This window comes from Chroicocephalus ridibundus, chromosome 3 (assembly GCF_963924245.1).
Source record: "Chroicocephalus ridibundus chromosome 3, bChrRid1.1, whole genome shotgun sequence".
NCBI lineage: Eukaryota > Metazoa > Chordata > Aves > Charadriiformes > Laridae > Chroicocephalus > Chroicocephalus ridibundus.
Window position 1 is genome coordinate 55,662,527 of NC_086286.1, and position 27,810 is coordinate 55,690,336.

The 27,810-nt window shown below is 40.0% G+C and overlaps 1 protein-coding gene across 4 annotated transcripts in view; it reads left to right on the top strand.

Moving 5' to 3' along the window:
- Positions 1–27,810, top strand: part of UTRN (utrophin) — a 391,112-nt gene that overhangs the window by 85,904 nt on the left and 277,398 nt on the right. For all 4 annotated transcript variants that reach the window (XM_063329232.1, XM_063329233.1, XM_063329231.1 and 1 more), the window contains 16 exons: positions 1,754–1,869; positions 2,832–2,995; positions 3,591–3,794; positions 4,986–5,167; positions 5,863–6,013; positions 7,468–7,587; positions 8,560–8,661; positions 11,699–11,806; positions 12,399–12,578; positions 13,879–14,048; positions 16,368–16,491; positions 18,184–18,271; positions 21,366–21,601; positions 21,872–22,052; positions 24,725–24,870; positions 26,878–27,090. In XM_063329232.1, coding sequence (XP_063185302.1) covers positions 1,754–1,869; positions 2,832–2,995; positions 3,591–3,794; positions 4,986–5,167; positions 5,863–6,013; positions 7,468–7,587; positions 8,560–8,661; positions 11,699–11,806; positions 12,399–12,578; positions 13,879–14,048; positions 16,368–16,491; positions 18,184–18,271; positions 21,366–21,601; positions 21,872–22,052; positions 24,725–24,870; positions 26,878–27,090 — 2,485 coding nt within the window. The remainder of the gene's footprint in view (positions 1–1,753; positions 1,870–2,831; positions 2,996–3,590; positions 3,795–4,985; positions 5,168–5,862; positions 6,014–7,467; positions 7,588–8,559; positions 8,662–11,698; positions 11,807–12,398; positions 12,579–13,878; positions 14,049–16,367; positions 16,492–18,183; positions 18,272–21,365; positions 21,602–21,871; positions 22,053–24,724; positions 24,871–26,877; positions 27,091–27,810) is intronic.

Here is a 27,810-nt window from a genome sequence, read left to right on the forward strand (position 1 = left end):
TGTCCTCCCCCTCCCCCACTTCTTTTCTCCCTCTTCTCCCTATCATTCTCAGGGGAAAGGAGGAGTGAGTGAGAGGCTGCGTGGTCCTAGTTCCTGGCTGGGGTTAAACCATGACACCTGCCTAAGGGGCATTTTCAATATTGCTTTTTTAATTTAGCTTAATATGACATTTCATATTGGAGAATTTTTGTGTATCCCATTTAGAGGTTTAGTGGCTTGCTTTTCTCTTTATGTGTCTATCAACGATTGTTAGCAGTGCTACCTCTTGGCTATAATATCTAGTAGCTTTGTAACACTTGCAGTACTTAATAAAATTATATGAAGTAATAGGACATTTAACGTTTTACTGTGCCTGGTCTCTTTCATTTCCTAATATTGGCTTAGTTCCTCTTTGAATTTAATTCTGCTCATTGGTACAATTTTCTTGTTCATAGGTAAATGCCTAGATTACATTCTATTAAAATTTGTGTTATCACAGTGTGCAGGTAGTGCATATACAATACGCTTGTTGCAATGCGTTCTTCAGAGTAAGAGTCTCTGCTAAGGCTTTATGTGAGTCTATGTAGTTATCCTTGTTTCTTCTTGCATGGAGGTACGGTATTCTACTAGTTTCTACCAGGATCTTTGTACATCTCTTTCCCGCTCACCCCACCTTCCCTCTGGTTTTTTGCTTCTCAGACCCAGCTGGCTTATGGCCTTCTTGTTTCACAAAGTGTAATGCACAACAGATGTTAAAAGGATACTCTCAGATCAATTTACAACTGGATTAAGTATTAAAACAATTAAAGGCAAGCCCGTCTCTTCCTCCCCAAGTTCTATAAAGCGCAGAATCAATAGCAGTGTTTTAATGAGAAGCCGCTATTACAGGGGAATGGGAAGTATTTTAATGGCTTTGTAGTCTGATGGCTGTGCTGCTGCAGCACTAGGCTGATCATGCCCTGTCGGTGTAGGTACCACTAGGAGGGGACCCTGTTTGCCGACCCCACATCCTGCTCCGTGCTCTGCTCTTTCCTCTTGAGACCTGCTGGTGTGTTTTGGGTGCACAGCGGGACTGGAGATCTGGTTTGGTTAACACTAACATGAGGTGAAGGCTGGCACTGTAAATCAATCAGCTCCTTGGTCTGATTTGCATTGTGACTCGCTCTCATGAGCACTTGCGATGGGATGAGTTTTTTGTAGGCTTTTTTTTTTTTTTTTTTTTTTTAATGGGGGGGGAAGGCCGTGGGGCAGGGTGAGCAAGCAGGAGTGGAGACCGCTGCTGTTCCTGGCTGTGATGGTCTGGGGTGGTCACCGAGCCACATTACAAGTTTGGAATGAGGCTCTCCAGGAACAGAGTGATTCTTGATTCCCCAGCAGAGCCCAGTGTAGAAAGCACGTAGTGTAACAGTAATGCTGTTAAAGAAATAGCTGAAGAGAACTGGTCCTGGAATAAATTTTAAACACAGAGTTTATTTATTTTCTTGTTAGTAGTATTTAATCTCCTGTTGCAGTCAACGAGTGTGTGTATGGAATGCACAGAATGGAAGGTGGATGTTGCTGTGGACAAACAGTCAGTTAATTGGTTTGTAATTGCCAGATTCTCACTCATAAAAAGAAAGCACGTTTTTTATGCATTTATGTTTATATTTTGTGTGTATGTTTATATTACTTAGGTAGCTACCTTCATATCCATAACTTCATATTCTGTATGGTATGGAATTTTTTCTTCAGGTACAATTTACTGCTTTCTCTCCTGTTTTGTTGTTACTTTTAGACATGAGCTTTTCAGCTGGGATAAAGTTATAAAGATGTCCCCAGTTGAGAGACTGGAACATGCTTTCAGCATAGCCAAGAACCACTTGGGAATTGAGAAACTGTTGGATCCTGAAGGTGGGATATAGTTATTTTACTTGACTTGAAGCTTTCTTGCTTTCTCTTGGAAGAAATTTCTTCTATTGATATTTACTGTGAATACAAATTCCAGCATTTTTTTGCTGTGACATTTTGTTTCAAGCCCTTAAATTTGGGTTTAAAAGAATGTAAATTGTAGGGTAAGGGTATGTCTGTGCGTGCGTATGGTTTGGCTTCTTGAATGTTAAGGTTCAGATTGACTTAGCCTTCAGAGGCAGTATACAGAAGGTGAAGTTGGTACCCTGGCTTTGTTTAATAGGAGTTCTGCCACAAGGGTCTGTGCTTTCCAGATGAAGTTAGAGCATTATTTAGAATGGGATAGTTTAAGAGCTCATGATTTTTTGCTCTTTATATACACGCTGAGTAGCAGTAGCTGCCAGTGCTGTGAGTACTTATCGGGCAGGAATGCTTACCAGGAAACTTTTATGGCCCTTTTTTAAAATCCTGAGCTGTCATTCTGCTTTGAAGTGAGCCTCCAAAGATTCATTCTGTAAGACAAGCTCTGAAACTTTACAGATTCAGGCATCACTATCTTAAGAAAAAAGTTAACTGAACGAGTAGCACTCAAACTGAGAGATAAGTGAACCTGAGTCAGTGAAACTCTTTTCCATATCAAAAGTAAGAAAATGAACTGACCAATGCTGGGAGTGGGGATAGAGCCTAAGTGGAAGCGTTTGTTTATGTGGGATACTGTCCCTGAACTGCATTTGTGCTTGGGAGATGCTCCAGAATAATTTTCCTTAAACAGTTTTTATTCCTTAATAACTTCAGGTTTGGGTTCTTACTTCAAAAAGATCATGCCTTTTTATGTGAATTCACTTCCAAATGTAGGAGAACCTGTGATTTACACTATTTGTAAAGTCTTAACTGTATTCTAAGTAATGATTTAGAAAAGCAGCTTCTTCATTTATTTTTCCCCATATTTTATTTTTTTGATGCAGATGTTGCTGTACAGCTTCCAGACAAAAAGTCCATTATTATGTATTTAACCTCTTTGTTTGAGGTCCTTCCTAAGCAAGTCACCATGGAAGACATCCGGGAGGTGGAAACCCTTCCAAGAAGATACAAGCAGGAATGTGAGGATGGAGAGTTCAATGTGCAGCAGGTGTGTTAGTCATAAAAGTCTGCCTGGCTTTTCTTGAGTTGTAATTTTAGCCGATCTTCACACTTGTCAGTTATCTCTGGAATGTGTCTTTTATCTTGGGCAACGCAATTGGGGAAAATATGAAGCAGCATCTTTGTGATGGACTTCAGTGGTTTTATCTTCCTCTTTTTCGTCTTTTCTGATTCATGTACAAAATCCTGTGTGTTGAGGTATAAAGTTCCATCTGTGTTATGCTTCTTTCTTCTGTTTATCTTTCTCATTTGTCTTGGCAAGCTGGAGAGGGTGGCCCAAAATCTTTAACTGAGTTTGCTGCAGAACTTGTGGTGCTAGTGATGGGTTTTTCTTTGGGTATAAGATCCACTGCTCTGTTAAATGAGCAAAATTAAAGTTGTCTTTCTCATCCAGGTTTGTTATTTTAAAATGGAAGTTTATTAGTGGTGACTGTGGGCCTTCCCGTTAAAAATGTACCAAATGATTACTTTTAAAATTTTATGAAGGATTAAAATGGATCTTAGTGTTGTTCTGGTTTTAGTATCATTTGGAAAGGCATCTTCTGTGCACTTCTTAAAAAACCACTTTTCTCTTGGCTGCCTAGGCTGTAGCACTTGAAGAGGAGCAGGGCAGTTCTAGAGCAGAGACTCCCAGCACGGTGACGGAGGTGGATATGGACTTGGATAGCTACCAAGTTGCTCTGGAAGAAGTTCTTACATGGTTGCTGTCAGCTGAGGATGCATTTCGGGAACAGGAGGAAATATCTGGTGATGTTGAGGAAGTCAAAGAGCAATTTTCCACCCATGAAGTAAGCTTCTCTTGAAAATTCATTTGTTGTTTTTTGTGCGTGTGTGAGAGCTGCAGAACTTCCATTTCCTAGACCTTATCCAAAACCTGCCATTGTTTTTTGGTCGTCTTTTTTCAAAATTAAAAGCACCTCTAACTGAATGTAATGGGTTTGGTGTTTGTTTTTTTGTGGTGTGTTGGGGTTTTTTGTGTGGGTGTGTGGTTGTCAGGTTTTTTTGGATTTGGTTTTTTTTTTTTTTAGAAATAATATCTGCTTAAAGGTGAAATAGGTCTTTTTAGGAGAATTTACAGTGGAATATGCTTTGAAACTTTAATGTATTTTTTTAATCAGCTTTTGGTGGCTGGCTCAATGGTGTCTATAATACAAAGACAGTCTGATCCAGGCTGTTTTCTGCTTCACTGCTGCCAACTACTAAAAAGCCTGGTCAGCCTTATGTCACTTGCTGTTAAATGAAGGCAATGCTGAAATTGATAATAATGTCAATTTAATTCAGTGGTCCCCCTGTCACGATTAGCATAGGCTTTTTTTTTTCATAAACATGTGTCGTTGCTTCCAAATTATTGTTGTTTCCAAATTATTTTGTTTTGGTGCTGTTCCAAGTCTGAACAAATGTTCTAATATTGCTAAAAGTTTCAAACATCGTGTTAGAGGTTTTAGTTTTCTCCTGTGTCAGCTTACTGTGTACAACTGAATTTAAAATCTGAATGCTGATCAATATGAAGAATTTTTTTTCCCTTGTGCTACAGTTTTAAAGCCATAAGCCAAAGGAAGAGGTGTTTTGGATTTATAGGAAAAATGTGAATTTTTAATGTTATTACCTTATAGGGTTCTATTTGCTTTCCTATGGTACATTTAGGATCTTCTTTTAAGTTCTGTTGGCCACAGGTAAGTTTCTGTTTTATTTTCTTGGTACATTTGTTCAAAGGCTATCTTCTTACAAACAGCTTTTTCTCTAAAGTGGTCAGCTTTTTATCCTCAATTAGCTCTGTTTTACTCGCTCCAGAATTTTTGTAGCTCACGGAGAATCTTTTCTCAGAGAGGAACAGGTCTGCCATGCTTGTGTGTTTGATGGTGCCAGCTCATTCTGCTGCACTGTTTCAAACATGACAATTTGTTAGGACATTTACAAATTCATAAACTCCTGTTGGAGCTCACAGATCATGGTGACGTGGCTGGTTGTACCGTTTCCAGGCTTTCATGATGGAACTGACTGCGCACCAGAGCAGCGTGGGCAGTGTTCTGCAAGCTGGAAATCAGCTGGTGGCCCAGGGAAATCTGTCCCCCGAAGAGGAGTTTGAGATCCAGGAGCAAATGCTGCTGCTGAACTCCCGCTGGGAGGAGCTCAGGGTGGAGAGCATGGACAGACAGTCCCGGTAAGTCACGCTGCACAACCTCTTCTAGAGCTGCGGGGCCGACCTCTGCTGCTTACTGCGACTCGGAGGGGTTGGTCCGCATCCATTTGCAAGATGTTTGTGGGTTTGGTTTTTTTTTTTTTTAATAACTCTTCAGTTTGACATGAAATTCACCTTCTTCATACTTTCCAAGGTGAAACAAAGGAAACTAATATAACTGGGGTCTTCTGGATTCTTGTATTTTGTGACTGTTATGTTATGTAAATGTGCCAGACTAAGTATATAGTATCTACCTGCAGTAGTTAAATAAATGTGGTTTTAATACTGTTTCAATAGTTCAATAAACCATATAGTAGATGTTGATAGCTATGTATGTTTACACAAATAAACTACACTTAGAAGAATTTTTTCCTGCCTGTGGGTTATCAAGCTAAGAGCTGAACATCAAGGGAGAAACTGCATTTTGTTGCAGCTCTCAGCAGATCCCTGTTGCAAGAAACAATCCCTGGTACAAATTGCATAGTTCACTAACTTTTTTGTTGAGAAAGAAACAAGGATACTTAACTGTGTTCCTTAGCTTAATGGTGAAAGTATTATTTGATAATAGCTAACTGGTTTGTGAATGGCCTCGCTTCTTTCCTGTAGGAACTAGAACTTAGTCTCTTTCCTTAGGAAAACTGTTTCTGAAATAACTCTGCCTGTGCTTCCCCCTGCAGCCTGCATGACGTGCTGATGGAGCTCCAGAAGCAGCAGTTGCAGCAGCTGTCCGACTGGCTGACGGTCACAGAAGAACGCATTCAGAAGATGGAATCTCAGCTCTTAGCAGAGGATTTGGAGTCCCTTCAAAAACAGCTGGAAGAACATAAAGTAAACCTTTTTGTCTGTCACGTAATATGTGTGGGAGAAGTATTTGGAAGATGTGTACGTTGGTGGGTTCCTTAGCTGAGAAACTGCATTGTGTCAGAAGTCATATACGGTTGTATGCTGAGGGGCTGCATTTGATGTTTGGAAAAGGATGATGGGCTAGAAAGCAATTGGAAGTATCTTTCTTAACTGAACACTTGAGCACTGACAACTATAGCAGAAACTGTTGTCCTCATGCAGGAAGTGAAACCTGTAGGGGAAATTGTGTTACCTTATTTCCTGCACGGAGTGTCTCTCCAGGTAAATTTTGAGGTGTGAGGGACAGTATGAAATGACCTGTGGGCAAACTTGCTTTTAATGACTGGCAGGCATTGCTAAAGCATGCTTGAGACTCCCAGATTAAAATAAAGCGGAAGCTAAAACTATCAGGAAGGGCCTCCCAAATTACTGATTCTAGTCTCTGCAATTACAAGGATCGCATCCTGAGGGGGGTGCATAGACACTGCTCGCTGATGTGTACAACGTTTCAGAAATGGTTTGTCTCTCAATTAAATTTCTGGATGGGAGTCCAGCCTTTCTAGCCTGCAGTCTTTTTTTTGAAGGAGAAAGATGGCTTTTTCATACTTGTCATGGAGCTTTGGTTTTCATACTCAGTGCTGAGGTTTGACTTTCTCCCCAGCATGGGACATACTCCGAAGTTCTTGCCCTGTGAGGTATTTTTAGTCTGTGTAATTTCCTGTCCCGCATTTAAATTCTTTTTTCTGTCTTTAAAGTCTGGGGAGTTTGAAGTGTGTTGTTCATGGAGTAGCTTAGGATATTCTGGGATCAAAAGTGATATTTACGGTACTGTAAGGGCATATTGATCTTGCAGAGATATTTCAGAGGTAGGCTTTAACCATGGATTCTGTTCTTCCAGCAGTTCTCTGAATACTTAAATCTACAGATTATTCCCAACTAAGTGAAACTGTATGCTTTCTGCAGTTTTCGACTATTGTCTTGGAACATCATGATCAATTATAGCACTGTTGGTACTTAGGAGAGTTAAATTGTCAACTATTAAAAGATAAATGGTCTTAGTGATTGTTTCCTGTTTGGCATGCCCTATAATACTTGCTTATTAACAGTAATAGCTTTTTGTAGAAACATAAGCTCTCTTACCTGTAACAGTATACACACAGGAAGTCAATGCAGTTGTCACATGATTCTCCTAGTCAAGTATGGTGCATACAGCTTAAAACATTCCATCATGTTTTCCAGTGTTTTAACAGGATGGCTTTGGGTTCATTTCTAGCAGTCTTTTGCTTACATTTATTTGAAACTGTGCAGTGATTCCCAGGTAAAATCTATGCTTGACTGTTGAATCTGAAGTACTTTGCTACAGCAGTTGTGTTAGTCACTGTGGCCAAAATAGCAGATTAGCAAATGTAAAGTTGGTAACCTCAGATTTGTTGTTCTAGAGCCTGCAGAGTGACCTAGAGACAGAGCAGGTGAAGGTAAACTCCCTAACGCACATGGTCGTCATTGTTGATGAAAGCAGTGGGGAAAGTGCAACAGCTATTCTGGAGGAACAATTACAGGTAAAATCATAGAATAGTTTGTGTTGAAAGGGACATTTAAAGTTCACCTGTCCACCCCCCTGCAATGACCAGGGACATCTTCAGCTAGACCACGTTGCTCAGAGCCCCATCTGACCTGGCCTTGGATGTTTCCAGGGATGGGACATCTACCACCTCCCTGGGCAACCTGTTCCTGTGTTTCACTCTTTGTAAAAAATTTCATCTTTATGTCTAGTCTAAATCTTCCCTCTTTTAGTTTAAAACCATCACCTCTTGTAATGTAGGAGCCCTCTTTTGACAGTAGTAGCGGACACTTAAAACCTTTGCATATAATTGTCAATCAACATTTTTGTGTTTGAAGACTATTTATCTGAGAAAGTAATTTAAAGTAATTTTTTCTTGATAGAAGTAATACTAACGTAAAGAATTGTTAAATTTGCTCACGGTAAAATCTGCAAAAGTGCTTTCGTGACTTTCAAGCTCAATTCCTGATGAGTCAAGCTCTTTGCATTCCCAGTGACTTAGGCACTTTTGTAGTGTATTCTCTCATCGGTTTCATTAAAATGGGAAGATGCACGGTACAACTCTTATTTCATATAAGTAATTTTCACTAGGAAGTTAAAATCTGGTGGGGGAAACGTGAGCAGAATTTACCTAGGGAATATAGTGTGAAATATTTTCCTGTTTTTGTCAGAAGTTGGACTGTGAAACAGAATTTATTTAAACAAAATTCATGCTTCTTTGTTCGCTCCTTTTGAAGTCAATCAAAGAGCTCACTGACTTCAGCAAGAGCAGAGATAGGGCCATAGGTGAATGCTCTTGAAAGTTTTAACCTCCAGCTTTGTGCAAAACAACAATGGCGATTACTGGCAAGGAGGTAGCTATAATGTAGAAAGCGGTTACTGTGAAATAGAAATTATGCTTTTGATTATCTGATTTTTGAGTTTCCTTGTGAGGCTCGTGTATGTTCATGAGTGTTTCCTGCTTTTGTAGAGGCTCGGTGAGCGGTGGACAGCAGTTTGTCGTTGGACTGAGGAACGACGGGTCAAGTTGCAAGAAATTCAGCTTCTGTGGCAGGACCTGCTGGAAGAGCAGGTTAGTACCTCTTCAGTTACCCAGAGTGACTGGTTGATTTGTGGAGGGGAAAAAACAACCAAACAAAAAAAACAAACCAAAACAAAACAACCTCCAAACCCCTTAGGAGGGTTTAACAGCTCTCAGAAAAAAGCCTTGAAAAACGAGATGTTGTGTTACTGTTTGAGTTCCCAGTGTTTCTTGAGGAGTAGAGTACCTGTGCAGTGCAATAGAAGTATTTTCCGAAGTTTAAGTAGGAAAGTTTATAACTCCTTATAAAATAATTTCCAAGGTAGTTTGTGAAATGGCCAAGAAGTGGGAATATCCATGGTAGCAATGTGACAATGAATCACTAAGTATTTGGTGGTTCGGTCATCACAGAAATTTTCCATAATTAAGGTATATGTGCTTCCAACATGGATATACATGTACACAATTCTGCAGTCAACTAATCAATAGATACTGTTTTCAAAATCAGTAACATAAAATATTTGGTTAATATAGCAAAGCGTGCAGCTTGTCTCACTTTGCTGAGTTTAGGTAAACAGTTGGATTGTGAAGAAGATGGCATTGTGAGTTTTGTCTTGCTTTGATATCACACATTTTACATATATGTTAAATATACTGCTGAAACACAAATTAACTGATGGCATAAAAAATATGGTCACACAACTATATGTGTTAGGTTTGCATACCTGGTGCTAGAGCTTGTTTTGCGTCTCAGCTTAAAATATTTGATGGCTTTCCCTTTGAAGGTTTTACTTAAATTGTTTTGTTTTCTTAAATGATGGTATTTATCACTGTAAGCTATTGCTTGAACTCTGCTGTATGCGCAGATTGTTTAGACGTTTGAAAGAAGTAGAACAGTGCTGATACAGCTGTTGCTATCAGTTACAGCCTGGTTTCTTTGACAGGGATGTTTTGTCTGCATTTTTTGGGGTTACGTATGTGTTTCTCCCTGACCCCTCCCATATCTATTTGCAGTATATTGATAAGCTGAATTTGTAGCTCGTGTGACCTTGTTGGTAATATGGCCCTGAGGTTCAGATTCTGGTTTATGTAATGCCAGCTGTCTATTTATATATATTTCTTTAAAATACCACATAAGCATATGTGTATGTACGTACAGAAAATTGTGTGCTAACACTTCCTGGCAACTCTTCGGCAAGGTAAGTCTTTGAGTTGAGAAATAAGGATTCTGTGTATGTCAAGGTGCAGACTTCGGGTGCTCTCGGTTTAGATGACCTTATGTGAACATATTTCTGTCCTCTTCCACCTTTATATTTGTCTGGGGAAAAGTGAACACTCATTGACTATTACAATACTGTTAAGAGTGTCATCTTATGTTGGAGTTTCTTTGCTTTCAACTTTTTTTAATTTGTATGTAATTATGTTGCACTGTAAAAGTTGAAAAAGTTAATTGTTGTTTATTTAATGTAGAATGTCAGCTAGCAAGTAATGAGGAAGTAGAAGTTTATTTAGGTGGTTTAGATCAGCCTGTTTGCATTCGTTGTTCAACTCTGAACAGTGCATTTATTACTAACAGGTTTGAATTACAGTTCTATGTCCTCAAGAATTATCAAGCGTCTTACAAAAATTGCAATTTGGAACTAATTAAAAACTTTAATACAAACACTTTGTTAACACAAAAGTAGCTAAAATGTTTGGGTACTATCATTTTTCTATTTCATCCAACCAATTGGAGAGATGAGCAACAGTGATGCATCAGCCTTTTTGTGGCTGCCTAGAAAAGTTTTGGAACCCACACTGCCAAGTCAACACAATTCTTACCGCTCAGGAAACAAATTTCTCAATCAATGCCAGATATGTCTTAGCACCGTGATAATTATGTTTCAGTTTTCTTGGGAGAATTATCTTTAACTGCTGATTTAGCAGAAATTAATTGAATACATTGAAGGGTTTTTAAGCTCCTCTTCTGCATAAAATATGTTGGCTGGGATGCCAGCATGACTTTTCCAGAAAATGTGTGGTGTTATAATTCCGTTTCTCACAGCCCCATGGCAATTCCACCGCCATCATATTTGCTGTGTGTACACTTTGCATATTGGTTTACATTGGCAATGTAAACTGCGTTAACCCTTCGGCCCAAATGTTGCTGTAGTCAGTTCTGGGACAATGCCAAAAATATGCAGCTAGACTGAGGAGCCTAGTAGCTGTTGTAAAGTGTGCTGTTCAAAGAACAAAAAGGTCTGCCTTGCTGTATCATTTTATTTTTTTTTTAAACACCAAGGAGTAGCAGTACGCCAGAGCTGATAGAGAGCTGGATATTATAATCTATGGAGATGGCTGTGCAGCAGCAGCAATATATTGCAACATAATATAAAATTTATAACATGCTTCCTGATACCTGGTGCCAGTTATTGCTGGAGTTCCCATAGGAATGCTGCGTGACTGAAGAGAAGTGAGATCCAGAACAGGTTTCCCAAGGAAAAAGTAGAAAAAGCTCAAGATCCCTGAGTTTGTATTAACCAGAGCAGATCACTCCAGCTTTCAGCAGTTAATGAGACCGTATTCTTGAAGTTATTTTGCAATTGGAAGTAGGTGCCCTAAACAGGGAGGTAACTAATTAATACCTGAGTTTTTGAATGACTTCCTAAGAGCTCTGAGTTATCGGTGGTGTAGCTTCTGTGAGAAAATGTTTGTAATGGCTGGTTTTGAATCACAGAGGAAGAATGGTGGAGCATGAAAGAAAGCATACATACCATTTTGATATATTTAATTCTAATATCATTTATAAGTCCTTCCTCAGCCTTATGGTAGGTATCTGTTTGCTACAAGTAACTTTGGGGTGTGTGTGTGTTCTGATATATTGAGAAATGGTTTTGTAGAGATTGTTTTGCTGGAAAGCATTACTTAGTTGTCTAGTCTGATATTTTTTGTCCCCTTTTATGTACTATTTTTGTTAGTGCCAACTGAAATTCCTGCGTATAAAGACTGCAGAACTGTGCTTTGAATGCAATGATCTTAAAGAAGGAATTGTCAATAGCTATGTGACAAACTTGATATTTTCTTTTGCTGCTTTTCTTATGATCTGCAGTGCTTATTGAAAGCTTGGTTAACTGAGAAAGAAGAGGCTTTGAGTAAGGTCCAGACAAGCAACTTCAAAGATCAAACAGACCTGAGTGTGAATGTTCGAAAACTAGCAGTGAGTATCGCTGTCCTGCTCTATCCTGTCAAGCCTCATAGACTAAATGAATGGCAGATTACCAGTTTGACCCCAGCAGGAGCTGTAAATGCATGATTCTTTGGAAGCCAGGACAGTACTGTCTCCTTGCCAGATTCTTTCACTTGAATTTAAAAAAAAGCATACAACTTACTCCAGGGCCATTCCAGGGTGGTGTGCCAGACTTTGGAACAGCTGCCCTGGGTTTTTGACAGGGTTTGGAGTTTATTGCAAGCCACCAGTCAGCTGTATTTTCCAAAGTGTGGGTTTGTGGTTTGGGTTGTTTTTTTTGTTCTGTTCTTTTAATACATTGGTGCGGCTTGTACCTGAACTAACCATTTGTAACTGTTACCCAAGAGATACTCCTGGTTGCTCTAGGAGCTGCTTCAGGGATGTGCTCTTTTAAAGAGTGTCTTAGTGCTTTGTTACACAAGAGAACTATTTTGAAACCTATGATGCATCTGGCTCGGGTAGTACAGGTTCCTGCCCACCCTCCTCCCTCTCCTCCCCAAATAAAAGCTAAGGGGTGGCAGAATACCTGATGTTGCCTTATAATGTTTTCTTTTAACTTCAGATTTTGAAAGAGGACATGGGTATGAAACGGCAAACGCTAGACCAGCTGAATGAGCTAGGTCAGGATGTGGCTCAAATCCTGGGGAATGGCAGAGCATCCAGTAAAATCGATCAGGATCAAGAAGAACTAACTCAGAGGTGGGACGGTTTGGTTCAGAAGCTAGAGGATTACTCTAACCAGGTACTTAACAAGGCTTTATTACTTTTTAGCTGTTTAGATGTCTGTATGCAGACCTCTGATACTGTCAGCAAAATTGCCCAGGCAAGCTCTTGGCATCAGGCTAGACAGCCAGGTGAGTGCTCTTTCACGTGGGGCTGACTTTACCTTCTGACAAAGCTGTCTGCACTCCTTGGTCTTCAAAACCCCAAGTTGTTAACCTGACTAGTACTATTACTCCTTTCTCACACAGATTAAGCTTCATTTTTCTGATGAGTAAAGCAGGCTTGCCATGTATTATCAATCAATGCAAATGCCTTTAAACATTATAAGAGTGCTGGGACTGGATAAAATCTGATACTAAAAGAAAACAAAGACAAACCCCCAAACCCAGAATAGATAAATAAATGGGAGTCATACAAACATTTATGCTCTGTGAGTATGATTTCTCATCTGTTGAAAATAGAGTAGTTGTTTGTTTGATAAGTAATGATGGTAGCCAAGCTGGATTGTTAAATGTTTATTTTAGTATTTTGAGTGCTTGGTAATGTTTTTATTTAGACAGAACTCCCATGGGCTTCTGTGAGAATTTTGTTTGACAGTTTTACGACTCATATGTCCCTTTTTTGTGATATTGAAATGTTATTATGGTGAAGTCTGTGGCACTGATTCACGATCCATTTAGTGTATAGTGAATGAGTTGTGCAGTCTGTGTAGTGGTCCATTTCAGCCATGTGGCTTTTATTTGTTCTTGTGTTTGAGTCAAAACACTGGAGAGTGACAAATTCTGTCTTCATCCTTTCACTCCCCCTAAATATCAAGCATATACTTAGAACTTCCAGGTTGATTCCCATGGGACTTACTTTATAACCTGTTAAAGAGTGTGGAAAGTTTCTATTGACTTGAGTGAATTTTTAGGTTAAATCCATTCTGTATCAGCTCTTTTTGAGATATAGGCTTGGTTTTATGGAGTATGAGTATACAGTATAGAATTGTGTGTTAATAAACCCAAAGACCCATAACAAGCAATTATGAAAGAAAATAGATACGATGCTTATTTTGTTGATTCTAGTTCACTTGGACTGGCATGAAATTCTAGTTGAACTGAGAATTTTGATGTATGGTTCACATCTCTAAAATGAGAATAATGACATTTTTCTCTGGAGTGCATCTGTGATAAAGGTGCTTCATGACAGCTAGGTGTGGTCATTTGTAGGAGTGAATAATGGGCTTTTATGACTGATGAATAAAATGAACTAAGCAAAAGCATTTCAGTTTGTGTTAGAAATGGCATTTAACCCTTCTTCTAAATTATTTTGTATAGGTAACTCAGGCTGTAGGAAGCATAGGGATGTCACAGGTTTCACAGAAGACTGCTGCAGAAACAACGCCCTTGAAGGAACAGGTAGTGGTTAAACAGTCCAGACAGGAGTTGCCCCCACCGCCACTCCCAAAGAAAAGGCAAATCCCAGGGGACAGTGAAGCAAAGAAAAAGTAAGTATCTGTCGCTACCATTTTCCCTTGCTTACTAGATACTACATAGACTCATGTCTCTTGGTCTTGCCTTTTGATTTTTCTTTTATGCAAGTGAGGAATACTTATGTTGCTGTTGTGAGGCTGGGTTTGTGGAACAGGAAGGGAACATACAGCCTTGTTTTCAGAGCCACAGAAATCCTGCATCTTCCATTAATTTTCATTAATTAACTAAATGGGAAACAGGGGTGATGTTTCTCAAAAAAGTGGGTTTTCAGTCCTTTGTACCTCAGTTCCTTTGCTGAAAGATAGAATTAATTACACTTATCTTGGAAAAACATCTTCTTATCTTTGGTTAAAACGTGTTGTGAAAGTGCCAAGTATTTTGATTTATTTATTATTTATTCCTAATCCTCGTAAAATATGTAGGAAAAATGGGAGCAAAGGCACAAAAGGCTCAGAGGACCTATTCCATGCACCCGGTATTTAGTAATAAGAACAATATTACAGTGATATTTCCTTTCACAAGTGTATCTAGAGTGGCTGACTGATTTGCATGTATAGAATCCTAGAATGGTTTGGGTTGGAAGGGACCTTAAAGATCATCTAGTTCCAACCCCCCTGCCATGGGCAGGAACACCTCCCACTAGATCAGGTTGCTCAAAGCCCCATCCAGCCTGGCCTTGAACACTTCCAGGGATGGGGCATCCATAGCTTCCCTGGGCAACTTGTTCCAGTGCCTCACCACCTTCACAGTAAAGAGTTTCTTCCTCATGTCTAATCTAAATCTACCCTCTTACAGTTTAAACCATTATTTCTCACCCTGTTACTACACTCCCTGATAAAGAGTCCCTCCCCATCTCTCTTGTAGGCCCCCTTTAGGTACTGGAAGGCTCCTGTAAGGCCTCCCTGGAGCCTTCTCTTCTCCAGGATAAACAGTATTTAATAACATGTGTGGCAGTGCTTTTATTAAATAGTATACCTAAAGCTAAAAGAATTGTTTTCAGATAAATTTAGAAAGTAAATTCTGTATACTCATCTTACTTTTTCTATTTGCCTGAGAAAGTGAGCATTTCTTTGAGGTGTCACTAGTTTAAACCTTTGGCAGGTCATTTAGGGAGAGGATAGAGGGCTGCATTAAGAGCAGGGCGTTGCTGTGCTATAGGTGATGTGTGTTCACATAGTGAAGAGGAGTTGTTCTTTTCATTTTTCTGGAGGAGGAATGGAGGTCTGAATGGGTGAGGAACCTGCTCAAACCCTTTTGAGGACGCTGGTCAGATCCTTCAAGCCCTCCAAGGGGGTGGTGTGCGCATGTGGGTATCCCAGGGCACTAACACAGTCAGCAGCCCATCGGTTCCTTCTCTGTGTCTCATGAGTTGTAGAAATATTTTAGACTTTGAAAGCAAAAGTGATTTGATCTTTTCTTAGAGTTCAAACTGTATTGGGGACAGTCAGTTAAAAGAGGTTAAACTTTCTGATGCTTTTGCCTGATCCCAGATACTTATGTCTAAACCAACAAATGGCCAGTAACTAGAATTTTGTGGGTTTTCCCATGAAAACTTTGAGTGACTAACAGTGACTTCTGCATTTGTTGCTAGGCTGTTATTCTGTGTTAGGATTTACACTGTGTTAAGTAGTGGAATTGTAATATGGCCTGACTTGTGGCCTGTATAGTAGTAGTCCATCCTTCTCTCAAGTTCTGTACAGTATTGGTCAATTTGGGAGTTGGTGTTTTCTTGTTTATTTTTTTTTTTATTTTTGGTGGTGGTGGGTTATTGCTTTTAGGTATAAGAAAGTTATGTTAGTATAGACATGTCCAAAAATATTAAGCTATAATCTAATCTTTAGTCAGCTAAGCGTTCAAAAAGGTTTGTCCACTATCACTGCCGTGAGTGCTTAAGCTGCTAGCTTTTTCTTCGGACTAAATACTGTTGCAGACTTTTACAAAATCTAGAGCTGCAATACTAATTTGTCTTGTTCCTGAGGTTTAGTTTAGAACTTTTAAAATACTCTACATTGAGAGATATCTTTTGTGCCATATTTAAAGAAACATGCATGAAGATATATATAAAAAAATGAAGAAATAAACCGCACCATGCATTTATAATTTGCTCCCAAATGGTAATACCATAGACATAACTTTTTTACTGTGTCAGGTTTTTGAAAGTCTGTCTCTCTCTGACCACCTGTGAGTATTAATATGAGAAACATGAATCTTGTGTGCAGCCTTGCTGTTTTGTGATTGAGTAATGTGCTGAACTTTAAGACTTCTGATTTTTAAGACAGAGTGACTGAATAGAGAAAAATGACCAAAAAAAATTGTCTGACCTTTTAAACCAGGTTTGATGCTGAAAGTACTGAGCTCTTGAACTGGATTTCAAAATCAAAATCTGCCATTCAGGCCACAGACATCAAAGAGTACAAGAAGATGAGAGAGACTTCAAACATGAAAGAAAAGTTGAAGGTAAAATGGGGAGAATAGAGAGTGTTCCAGTGAATAGTATATTTTGACTCTAAGCTGGGTGTCAGCTGGAGGTGTGGGCTGATCTACATGCTTTGTGGGGATTAAGTCCTTTAGTTAAATAGTTTCAGAGCTGGACGTACATGGAAATCTCTGACCAGCTGGACAGAAAATTCTTCTGTGTTGGGTTGCACAATCCACAGGGAATTTTACAAACATATATTGCTGATGTCTCCTTTGGAGTTCTGATAGATGTCTCTCTTCAGGATTAGTCTCTTTTCCACTAAGCAGCATATTTTGGCTTCATGTTTCACAGTTGGAGATGGTCTTGATTGACACCACTTTCATAACTGTGGCAGCGATGGGCCAGGGGGCTGCTCAGAGACCCCTTGAATCATGCTGTAACACTCTGCGCAGACTGTACCACCCAGGGTCTGAAGTAGTCCGTCGTTACAATGTTTGGACATGTTGTTTGCTCTATTAATTTTGGAGAAAACCTGGTAGTACAATATTACTGACCTGTAAGACGTAATACATAATTTTACAGGATCCTCTGGGAGCCATGAAATAACCATTTTATCTTCCTTCTGTTTTGGGAACGTATTCTTGCCTTTTTTGGTCCTTGAGCATGCTTTGATTACTGGAGCTTTAGCAGGACCTGCTAAATTTGATTCTTTTGAAATCAAAGACAACACTTAAAAATATCTATAAGTCTATAAGGACACTCCTTCTCAATGCTGTAGTGCAGAATGGTGCCAGCAGGAATGTTTGGAATGGCAGGACTGTTGGAAATAAAACCAAAACAACCCTCCCAATAGCTTGTTTATAGAACTTTTTGAATGTTTGTAGCCCTTTATAAAATAAGCTCCAAGATGGTCACCAGGTTCCCATGAACAGCAGTGTTTTTAAATGATTGGACTCTAAGTGGATAGGACAGTGTTTGTTCTTCCCAACTGTGCAAATAAGATGCACGCTTCTTCTGAGTTTACTGTAGCAAGTCTAAACCAGAGTAATGACCTTGGACATTAGTTTCAAAAAGATTTTAATTTGGAGATACTTTGTTGTAATCTTAGAGGGTATTGAAGCTGTGGCCAAGGAGCTCATCTTTCCTCTGTGGATGTATTCTACCTCTTGGCTCACACAGGAAGATTCATCAATATGTGTGACTTAAGGGAGGAACTTGGTAGTCACAGAGAGAGAGAAGCACTAGAGTTTCTGAGAGTGGATTACTAGGGGGCTATAGTTTTTGCAAGTGGACTTCTAGGGAAGAGGTGGTTCTTCCCTTCTGCTGGATATCTCAGTAGAGATTGTAGAGGCGAAGAGACTATTTAAAAAGAAGTCTTTTTTTCCACTGGCTTGTATTGAATAATTACAATGTTTGATCACAATTGATTTGTTTTAGCTGATGTCCCAATATCTGATTTCATATAGCAGGATCGTCAACCCTTTTAACAATATTTTATTCCTGGTGGTGTTTTACTAGACTCTTGCTTGCCTGGCACTTCTGAGAGGTAACTCCTTTTGCATTTGTTTTCCAAACATCTTAGAAGGTGCCTGTATCCCAGAAAACTGGAATGTGTTTTGGGTAGTAGTGGGAAAATCCATGTTACTAGTGGGGAAGGTTGGGGGTGGGGGTGTGGAGTCAAGAAAAATTACCCTCTCTGAAACTGTATTCTTTTGGGGTTCACTTTGTAGGTGATTGAAAAGGAAAGGGTTGAAAAAAGCCGAAAGTTAGATGAACTGAAACGAAGTGCACATATTCTTTTGGATCAAATGGGAAGGGGTAAGCGACCTGAAGGTTTTTCTGTTTTGTGATTTAATCAGATGAGTTGCTGGGAAATAATACTGAAATAGGCTACCTCTAGTTAAGCATAGCAATATTTTCCTTCCCTCTCCCTCCATTTTCTTTCCTTCAGAGACATTGGTCATTGTTACTGTTACTAGTTATTGATATGTGCTTTGTTTCTATTAATGCTTATAGAAAAGCGATATTAATATTGTTTAATGTGTGTGTGTTCATTTGCAACTTTTTAAGGCTTGTTTTTATTGAAATAGACATAATTTCTTAAAATGTCAGTAACATGCTTTTGGGGGAAGGAGTTGGTTTAATTTTAAATTGTGTGGAGATTTTAAGTATAAAATTTTAAAATATAACTGCCTTGAAGTTAAAATTTTGAAACCAAATTTAGGCTTGATAAATGTGTGTATATATCTCTCTTTATTTCTAGTTTCCTCTGTTTCTCTAAAACTGTCAGTATGTTTTGATGATACAGTCACAATTCATGGTTCAAAGGCAAGAGAGAAGCCTACATGCTTCAGAAAATGATTGATTGTCAATTAAAACACTTATCCCTGGAAACTTATAATTAACATCAGTGAAAGTTGATTCTTTAAACCTTGCCAAAATCTTGTTTCATAATATGACAAAACTCCATCACTGAAATGTGACTTTCTCCATAAAAGAGCTGGTCATATCATCCAGAGACAGTCTTTTAGATCTGCTATGCACTTGCCTTTTGGTGAAGTGTCTATAACTGGTAGCATTCAGACAGGTGAAAGGATCGTGTCACTGTCCTGCATACTAACCAGCATACCTTCTGGAAAATGCTGATTTCCATTGGATTTCCCAACTGTCACATTTTTTTTCCAGCCAGCCCCTTTGCCTGGATGCACCAATCTGCTAAGCATCTATAATCCTCCCCCCCTTGCCTACTACAGCTGAAGCTTTTTACAGTGGGTGCCGTTGCCCTGAGGCTGATGGCTGGAAGCCACTGATCTGACCTGGAGTTTGGGTTATAAAAATTGGTAGCTGTTCCTTGTCTTCAAACCTGCACAGAGATCCTCCCTCTCTTTTATAAATCCCTCCAGTTGTGATAAGTCATGGCTATGAAACCAGTACGTGTTGATCATAACGAGAAACGCATAGTTCAGAAACTGGTCGAGGGAAGTGATTCTCCCTCTCTACTCCACTCTCGTGAGACCCCACCTGGAGTACTGTGTCCAATTCTGGAGCCCCTACTACAAGAGAGATATGGACATGCTGCAACATGTCCAGAGAAGGGCCACGAGGATGATCAGAGGGCTGGAGCACCTTTCCTATGAGAACAGACTGAAAGAGTTGGGGTTGTTCAGTCTGGAGAAAAGAAGGCTCCAAGGAGACCTTATAGTGGCCTACCAGTATCTTAAGGGGGCCTACAAGAAAGTTGGTGAGGGACTTCCTAGGATGTCGGGTAATGGGAGGACCAGAGGGAATGGATTAAAACTAGAGATGGGTTGATTCAGACTGGATGTTAGGATGACGTTCTTCACCGTGAGGGTGGTGAGACACTGGAACGGGTTGCCCAGAGAGGTGGTGGAAGTCCCGTCCCTGGAAGTTTTTAAGGCCAGGCTGGATGGGGCTTTGAGCAACCTGATCTAGTGGGAGGTGTCCCTGCCCATGGCAGGGGGGTTGGAACTAGATGATCTTTAAGGTCCCTTCCAACCCTAACAATTCTATGATTCTATGCTTTGTACTGGCAAAAGATAAGATTCAGCAATTGCTTCCTAATTGTTTGTCATCTTAAAGTCTGGGACCCATAGAAAATAACCGATCTACAGCCCCTGGCTCTGTTAGGGTCTGCTAGTATGTTTTGTCCAGCTCAGAATGACAGCCCTTCTCTCCAGACCCAGGCCCAGCTACACCTGTGGAATAATGCACAGCAGTGGCATGCATGTGTATACATCCACTTCTGTCGTGGGGTGTGTACAGGCCGTGCCGTAATGGCAGTGACCCATGGTTTCGTGCATGCTGCTCTTATGTGGCTCGTTGCAGCTGCTGTGCTTCTGTATTGTAGACGTGCCAAGTGTATGGTCGGTGTGTGCAGGACAGGGAGGACGTATGGAGCAGAGCCTTCAAGTGCCCTTGCAGCACGCTGGCTGGTTGTGCTGACCAGAGCACGGGGCTACACTTAGGCTAAAGCGATGCAGCAAACAGGCCCCTCCATGTGACTCTCCTCCTTGTGCTCCAGTCTAAATGACAGAACCATTAAGTTCAAATGACCCAAATATGTCTCATATAAAGAAGACGGTACCCTGAAAGTGAATCTGCATCAGAAACTTCCAACAGCAAGAATGTACTGCTGAATACATATTGCACTCAAATGTCTTCATATATAGCAAAATTATCAGTTACTTCTGGCACTTGAGGAAATAAAAGAACAATGAACGGGTAGGAGGTCTGTTCACTTCTGCTGCTGCATCCTCAAGTAATGCATTGATTTGTCAAAAAGATGGCATAGCAAGTGCTTCGTGTAGTCACTGTGAGTGGGAAATCTCATATTTTGTCATGTTGCTTTTGTAGCTATTCATATTACCTAGTTTATTAATCATGTCTGCATGCAATGTGACATTGTTAGCCATTGCTCCACCTCTCTCTCAAGTCGACAGGATTTCCATCTGTTTTCAATGGCCTTATTGCTGCCTTCCAACTTGCTGCTTCTCTCCTCGTGGAGACTAGAATCCTCTAAAAAAGTAAATTTACTGGAAGCCTACTTAAATAAATCTTATTTTACTTAAATCTGCATATCAACATTTAGACACAAATCATGATGGTGAAGAGGGTCATGATAGTTGAGAGTCATCTTGTTATAAATTCAAATGTTATCAAACAGAAAGAATGGAAGTGGAATATCTCAGTCTTCATTTTACTGTTAAAATGGAAATAAGAAGATGAAACACTGTTAGCAATAAGTACAGATTTATGGATAATGGACTTGGAATCAAAGCATTTTGCTTGTTAATGCAAATGTACACGTGTACCTGAAGAGAGGAAAGGTTAAATGCCTGTTAATCAAAATGTGTTGCAGTTAATACAACAATAATTTATATGATCTTTTTAGAGGGACTTTCTACAGTGGATATAAAAACTGTGATGGAGAAAATATTGTCAGAGTGGAAAGATGTGGTTCAACATCTGGAGGAAGTGGCCAGAAAGATAAAGTACCAAGAAGATATAAATGCTTATTTTAAAGAAATGAGTGAGCTTGAGAAGATTGTAATTGAGAAGGATGGCTGGCTTAAAAACGACGCTTCTTCAGCATCCCAGCCCTCAGCAGTCCTGAAAGACTTATGTCAGGTAAGTCTGGCAAAACATGTTAATTCTGATTGGAAGCTGTTAGGAGTACAAAATACCCCAGAGTAGCTTAGCCTAATCAGTAAGGTAACTCAAAATTTCGGAGGCATCCAGGGCACACAATTTGACTGGAAGATTTTGGTACCTGTGTCACAGGAGTATTTAATGTTGTTGCCCTAGTAATGTGGAGGAGCTGTGCTGCAGTAGCTTACTAAAATCTTTGTTGTTAACAAGGCAAGTGTGAGATTTGGTTTTGTTTTTGATCATTCACAGCGGGAGTTAACTCATCTTGTAAGCCTGAGTCCACGGCTGGAACACCTGAAAGCCACCTGTAAGGCACTTGCCTCTCAGCCCATGCCGCCAAACTTCATTCAGGAGAGCTTGAACGGTTTTCTTGATCGCTTCAAGTTAACTTGTCAGAAACTAGAAGAACGTCACCAGCAGCTGAAGAAAGGTAAATATATATATATTTTGCTTAACATAAGCCCTCCTGATACTTGTGTTCTGATATTTTTTTTTTTGTTGTTGCTGTTGTGAGCCAATTGAAAACTCGCTGAATTCTAGCAGAGTTTTCCTACTGATTCTGGGATGCTTTGGGTCAGGCTGACAAAATCTTTTTATTCACCCTAAAGAATATTCATATGACTTTCTCTGTGCACACTACAAAATACATCGTTCCATGGTGTTAAAAGCGATTATGCAAGGATGCAACATTCCTGGAACTACATTTAAGGAATTAGCAAAACATATTTAAGGTGGATAATATAGTTTGAAAAGCTGTGTGTCTCTGGTCTTACAGATATAAATAGTAATACTAGAAATAAAAAATGGAAGATTAGGAGAACCTTGTAAAATTCAAGCTTGCATGTGAAATTTATTCTTTTTCATAGCTTTGTTGAGCACATTAGTCATACATAATTCCTTTTGGAAATTTCATCTTTGAAGTGATTTGGAATCTGGTTTGCTTTTCAGGCGCTTTCTCCTTGGGTTTTTGTCGCATTAAAAATTTTATTATGAGCATTCAAAGCAGTCATGCTGGCTTCTAAAGGGTTTTAAATGTAGTGCACAAAATATGTAACCCCGTTAATATTTTACAGCTGAATAGCAAGAGCACAGACCTATTAGGAGGTTTTTTTCCTTAGTTTTCATTTTGTTTCTGAGGAATTCAAAGAAGCGTTTTGCTAATGGCCCCAAGTGGATGAGCATTGACACTTTAATTCTGTGTGTATAAAAATAGGCCTAATTACTAAATGGTTAGGCCATCTATATAATGTGTTGCACAAGGCCCGCATGCTTTGATTATATCCATGCAGAAAACTGTATGAGTAAATGTATCTGCCTGCTACACTCAAATTACAGGGTATGCTTTCGTTCTTACTGTGGGGAATGATTATTTTATGACTGTTCTGAGTTCATGTACTTTTGAATAATTTTATTGGCATTGTGTATTTTGGTAATTATTACATGATATGACAAAAATACTCCTTATTTTTTTCATGCCACACATCACTTGAGGCATTATTAACATATTTGAACCAGTTATTACTTGGTAAAAATACTTTACATATTGTAATATGTTAAATTTGTATTTGTGTTGGGGTTTTTTTTTTGAATGATAATTTCTCTGCAGATTGGGTATTGCTAAAGAACAGACGGAAATGTTAGTTCAGGGTTTCAGTTGTTTATTTACAGCATAGTTTGAATTGCTGTAAGGTAAAAGAACTTCCAGAGTCGTATAACTGGGAGAAACAACTGGTGGTGGCACTTGAGCATTTGTGACTTTGGCAGGCTGTGACTGACAGAAGTCCAGCTCCTTTCGTGTCTTTTTGAGCCTCTGAAAATTCCCTTGTGGAGTGCTACTCACTCCCATCTCTACAGGAATTTTTTTTATGGGAATTGTGACTTAATTTTTTTTGTCAATGGGAGACTATTTTAACTATTTTCTCCTTTGAGATTTGATGTAGTTCAGTGACAGCGTACCTATTTGCTTTTTACTGAATTCTTCTTCCCCCCGCCCCTTTAAATTGATCCTGGTTTTTTGAAAAGAGGAAGCTAGGTAACTAATTCTCTCTAGAAATGTTGACTCATTCCTTAGTTATAAATGATGTGACAGTTCTGACAGCAAGCTGTTGAAAAGCTACCTGGTGAGTCAGAACAAGGCTTAGATTAATTTCATTTGTGGCAGTAACAAAATTGCTTAGGAATCCTAGGCCAGAGAATGTGCATACCACAGTATGAGTCTTGCAGCCAAAATCCTGTTCGCTGCAGTTTTCTAACTCTGATGCTTTCTTTCTGAAATGCCAGAGTGAGATGCTGCCTCCTGCCTGGCATTCCACAGAGGGCTGGTTCAAGGAAAATCTGAGATACAGGCAATGATTGCAAGCAGATATTCCATCTGAACTTTTATTCTCTATTCGGTCTTCCCAGATAGTGTCTCTGTTCTGGCAACAGGCTGAAAGCTGCTATTTTTATATATTTTTATGTGTGTATATATATATAAAAATGAAAAAAAAAACCCCAAACCCTACTACTGCAGTAATACATATTTTATGTGTGTGTGTTTATATAGTTGCTATATGTAGTGTGTATATTTAATATATGGCTATAATATATGCTATACTTTATATTTTATATATAGTAGATATCTGTGTCGGTTTGCATATGAATAGTAGATATGTCTAAAACTTTTTAAAATGAAAATACTAAATTGTGGGGATGTAGGCATGCAAAAGCCCAAGTACTATTGATTCCACTACCCCAACCACCCTGAGAGATTTAGGTGCTTAGGTGTATACGAAAATACTGAAAATTGGGCTGAGTTCTTAAATCCTTATTTCTGGGGGGGTGTTGTCATCATATATTTATTATTATATTCTATATAATACATAATTATATATTATATGTATTTAATGTTTTTTAAAAGGAAAAACCATTGCCATCAGCAGAAGAGTTTTTTATCTCTTGGAAGGTCTCAGCAGGATTCAATGTACAAGTATATCTCACTTTGATTTCTTGTTTCTAAACGATTCTGATCACTCTGATTATGTTCACGTCTCTCATAATTTGGGTCTCGTGTCTATTTCCTTACCTTGTATTTTGTTCCATTACTCTTTTCGATGCCTCCAGAGGCAGAGAGCCAGCCGAGCCAGGAGTACGTGGACTGCCTGCAGCGGCTGAAGGGCGCGCTGGGCGAGCTGGAGCACAAGCAGCAGTCCATCGCCAGCGGGCTGAGCGACCCCAGTAAGGTGGAGAAGGCCCTGCAGCAGGCAAAGGTAACTCTTACCTTCGCACTGACGCGAGGAAGCTGCTTATTCAGCTGCTGTCAGCCCCTCTTCCCCTGCCTTGTTTTCAGTGGGGGAGCGAAAAGATGACTCGGAGGGAAGTCGGTCCGGGAGCGGTGTGTGTGGCAGGGTGGCTTGCTGAAAGCTGGGTCACCAGAGGCTGCTGAGGGACGTGTCGGGCGAGGGCTGGGTACCTCCGAGCCTGCAGGCTTCACAGCTTCTCTTGCCGCCCGTGCCAGGAGATGAGGCCCAGAGAGCTGGGACTGCTTGGCTCCGGGAAGAGGAGGCTCTGAGGGATCTTCTCTCAAGTGCTGCAGTGCCTCAGACCACCTTGATGGCCTTCCCAGGCTCTCTTCAGTGTGCCCGTGTCTCTCTTGTGCTGAGGAACCTCAAAATGGATGTCAGGGTGCTGAGAGCATCCCCCGCTCCTAGGAGCTTGGTTGGATCAGGTTGGTGACCTGATCCAAGGTCTGCTCCTTTGCTGCTGAGCACGATGGTGAGGAAAGTCAGGAGCCCGGCCTGCCCTTCCCTCCCTTGGGAGCTGCCTTTCAGCTCTCCCTGCCCGAGCTGCACTGCAGCCGCCTGGCAGCCATGCCCAGCCCGCTCGGGCTTGCTGTCCTGGGGAGGCCATGTCCCTCCCCCGCAGCCATGCAGGCTCCCTGACCCTGCCTCGGCCCTCCCGGTGAGGCTGTGGGACGCAGGCTTGTAGTCCTCTCCTCCAAGCACTGGGCATAGCCTTTCCAGAGGCGGGGTGCCTCTCAGGTTCAGCTGGTTAACAAATCCATCCTGTTTCATCCTGCTTGGCTGTTATGAGGGAGTAAGTGTATTCCTCTGGCCTCCAGATTGCCTTTCAAAGGGAAACAGTGCTTGCAAGCCATAAAGGTAATTGTTGCACAAATTCTAGAAACAGTGTTTTGTTTCCTATTATGAGCCTATAAAGTAGGGGAAAATCTACGGATAACAGTTGCTTTGTAAATATCGGTTACTGGGTCAGGGCTGGAGTGACAGGAGAAAATCATGCATCTTCAGTACTTTTTTTTTTTTTTTCTTAAAAATACACACAGACAAGTATTTCCCTGTCCCTCACTGCTTTTGTGGAATCATGCTCAATTCAGAAACATGATTTTTCCCTGTGTGGTGGCATGAGAGGGCTGCAGAATGGCTCTGCAGGAGCTCTTGAACTCCAGTTGCCGGGTTGGGGACAGGCTGTATCTGTCTTCATATACTTCTCTATTCAGCAGAGAGTGATCAAATAGATATTTTTAAAAGCCCGGTAAACAGGGGAGTTAGTGCTTTGGATTATTTTTGAACCAGCAGATTAAAAAAAGTTCTGAGTTCTTTGGATTTCTCTTTTAATGTTGCTTCTGTATTGTTTAAATATGACAGAGATTTTCTGGTCCATATGCTGACTGAATTGCAGTAGCATTTAGTCTTTGGAGGCTTGTCTTTTCCTGCTGCCTGAATCCTTCCTCCCTCTTTTCTTCAGAGACTAATTAGCCAGAAAGGACATACCACGCCAGTGTGGGAGCTTTAAGGAGTGTGATGGGCGATGGGAACAAATTGCAGATGATGAGCTGCTTGTGGACCTGGGATTGTCCATCTCCTCCTTCTGTACTATAGCTGGCACTGATAAGTGCTTCAGGCATAGACCCAAGCTGGGGATTGACAGTCTGTGACACCCTGCGCAGAAAGCTCTTGTTTGCAGAAACAAGCATCCCTCTTCCCAGTTTCATTGCTATCTCACTACCTATCTTTTTAGAGGAAATGGTATACTTTATCCTGTTTCTTTCCTGTATGTAGAAGTAAAATTGGGAACATAAATGTATCAAAAATAAGATTCTTCCTCAACAAAATATAGCAAAATATATGGTCACGCTTATCACATGTGCACATTAAATGTATATACTAATAAAGTTAAATTAATGAAATTAGTAATGGTTTCATGTGTTCATTACAAATTTCTTTTTCTTTTTTTTCTTTTTTCTTTTTTCCTTGTAGGCAATTTGTGAGACGCTGGAAGCCCAGAAGCCCAGAGTAGATAAACTTGCTGAAGAAACAAAGGCTTTGGAGAAACATGCTTCTCCTGATATAAAAAAGGTCTACACACAAGAGTTCAAGCATGTGCAGGGACACTGGGACAAGTTAAAGCTCAAGATTTCCAAAGATGTTAAACTACTGGAGGAACTTACATCCAAGTTGAGAATATTTGAGGTAAAATGAAAGGAATTTTTTTTGTTACATAACTCAGTAGTTTTAAAGCCCTTTCTTTCTCTGTGTTCCTGCAAGAGTCCAGATGATACTGATTGAGAAGGGGAATGTTGATGGGCCACTACTCTGTCAGAGGCTGGAAGCGTATATAATGTATTTGTAGCAGGGCAGCAGAGGACTTTAACATGCCAGGATATTATTTTATCTTCTAATAGAATTACTTTTAACTTAAAATTGGCATTCCTCTTCTTTCAATACCAGAAGTAAAGGTTATGCCAAAGTGAAGGGTATGTCAGCTGTGCTGTTGAAGGCTTGATCCCACCAGGAGCTGAGTGCCCTCTCTTGCAGTTGGTGTCATATACCCAGTGCCTTACTAGTTTGGCATCTAAAATTGAAATTCCATACCTGCTACAGAAAACCTGCTCCTTCACTTGAGGCTTCTGTCAACAGTAATAAAGAAATATTACAGCCTGTTAAAAAAGAAAGTAAAGAAAATGCTTAAGTATAGTGAGTTTTCCAGTTCCAACAGATGGCGTCTGAAGTGTCAGGAAGGAGAGTTAAAGAAATAAGATTAATCAGCACTCTTACATATTTTATATATTTTTATACACACACACAGGTGAAATCCTGCACAACAGAAGGTCCTTTAAAAACAAAGGGACTAAAAGCAAGGGTATTTAAAGGGTATTTAGATATTTAACACATTGATAAAGAGGGGAGAGA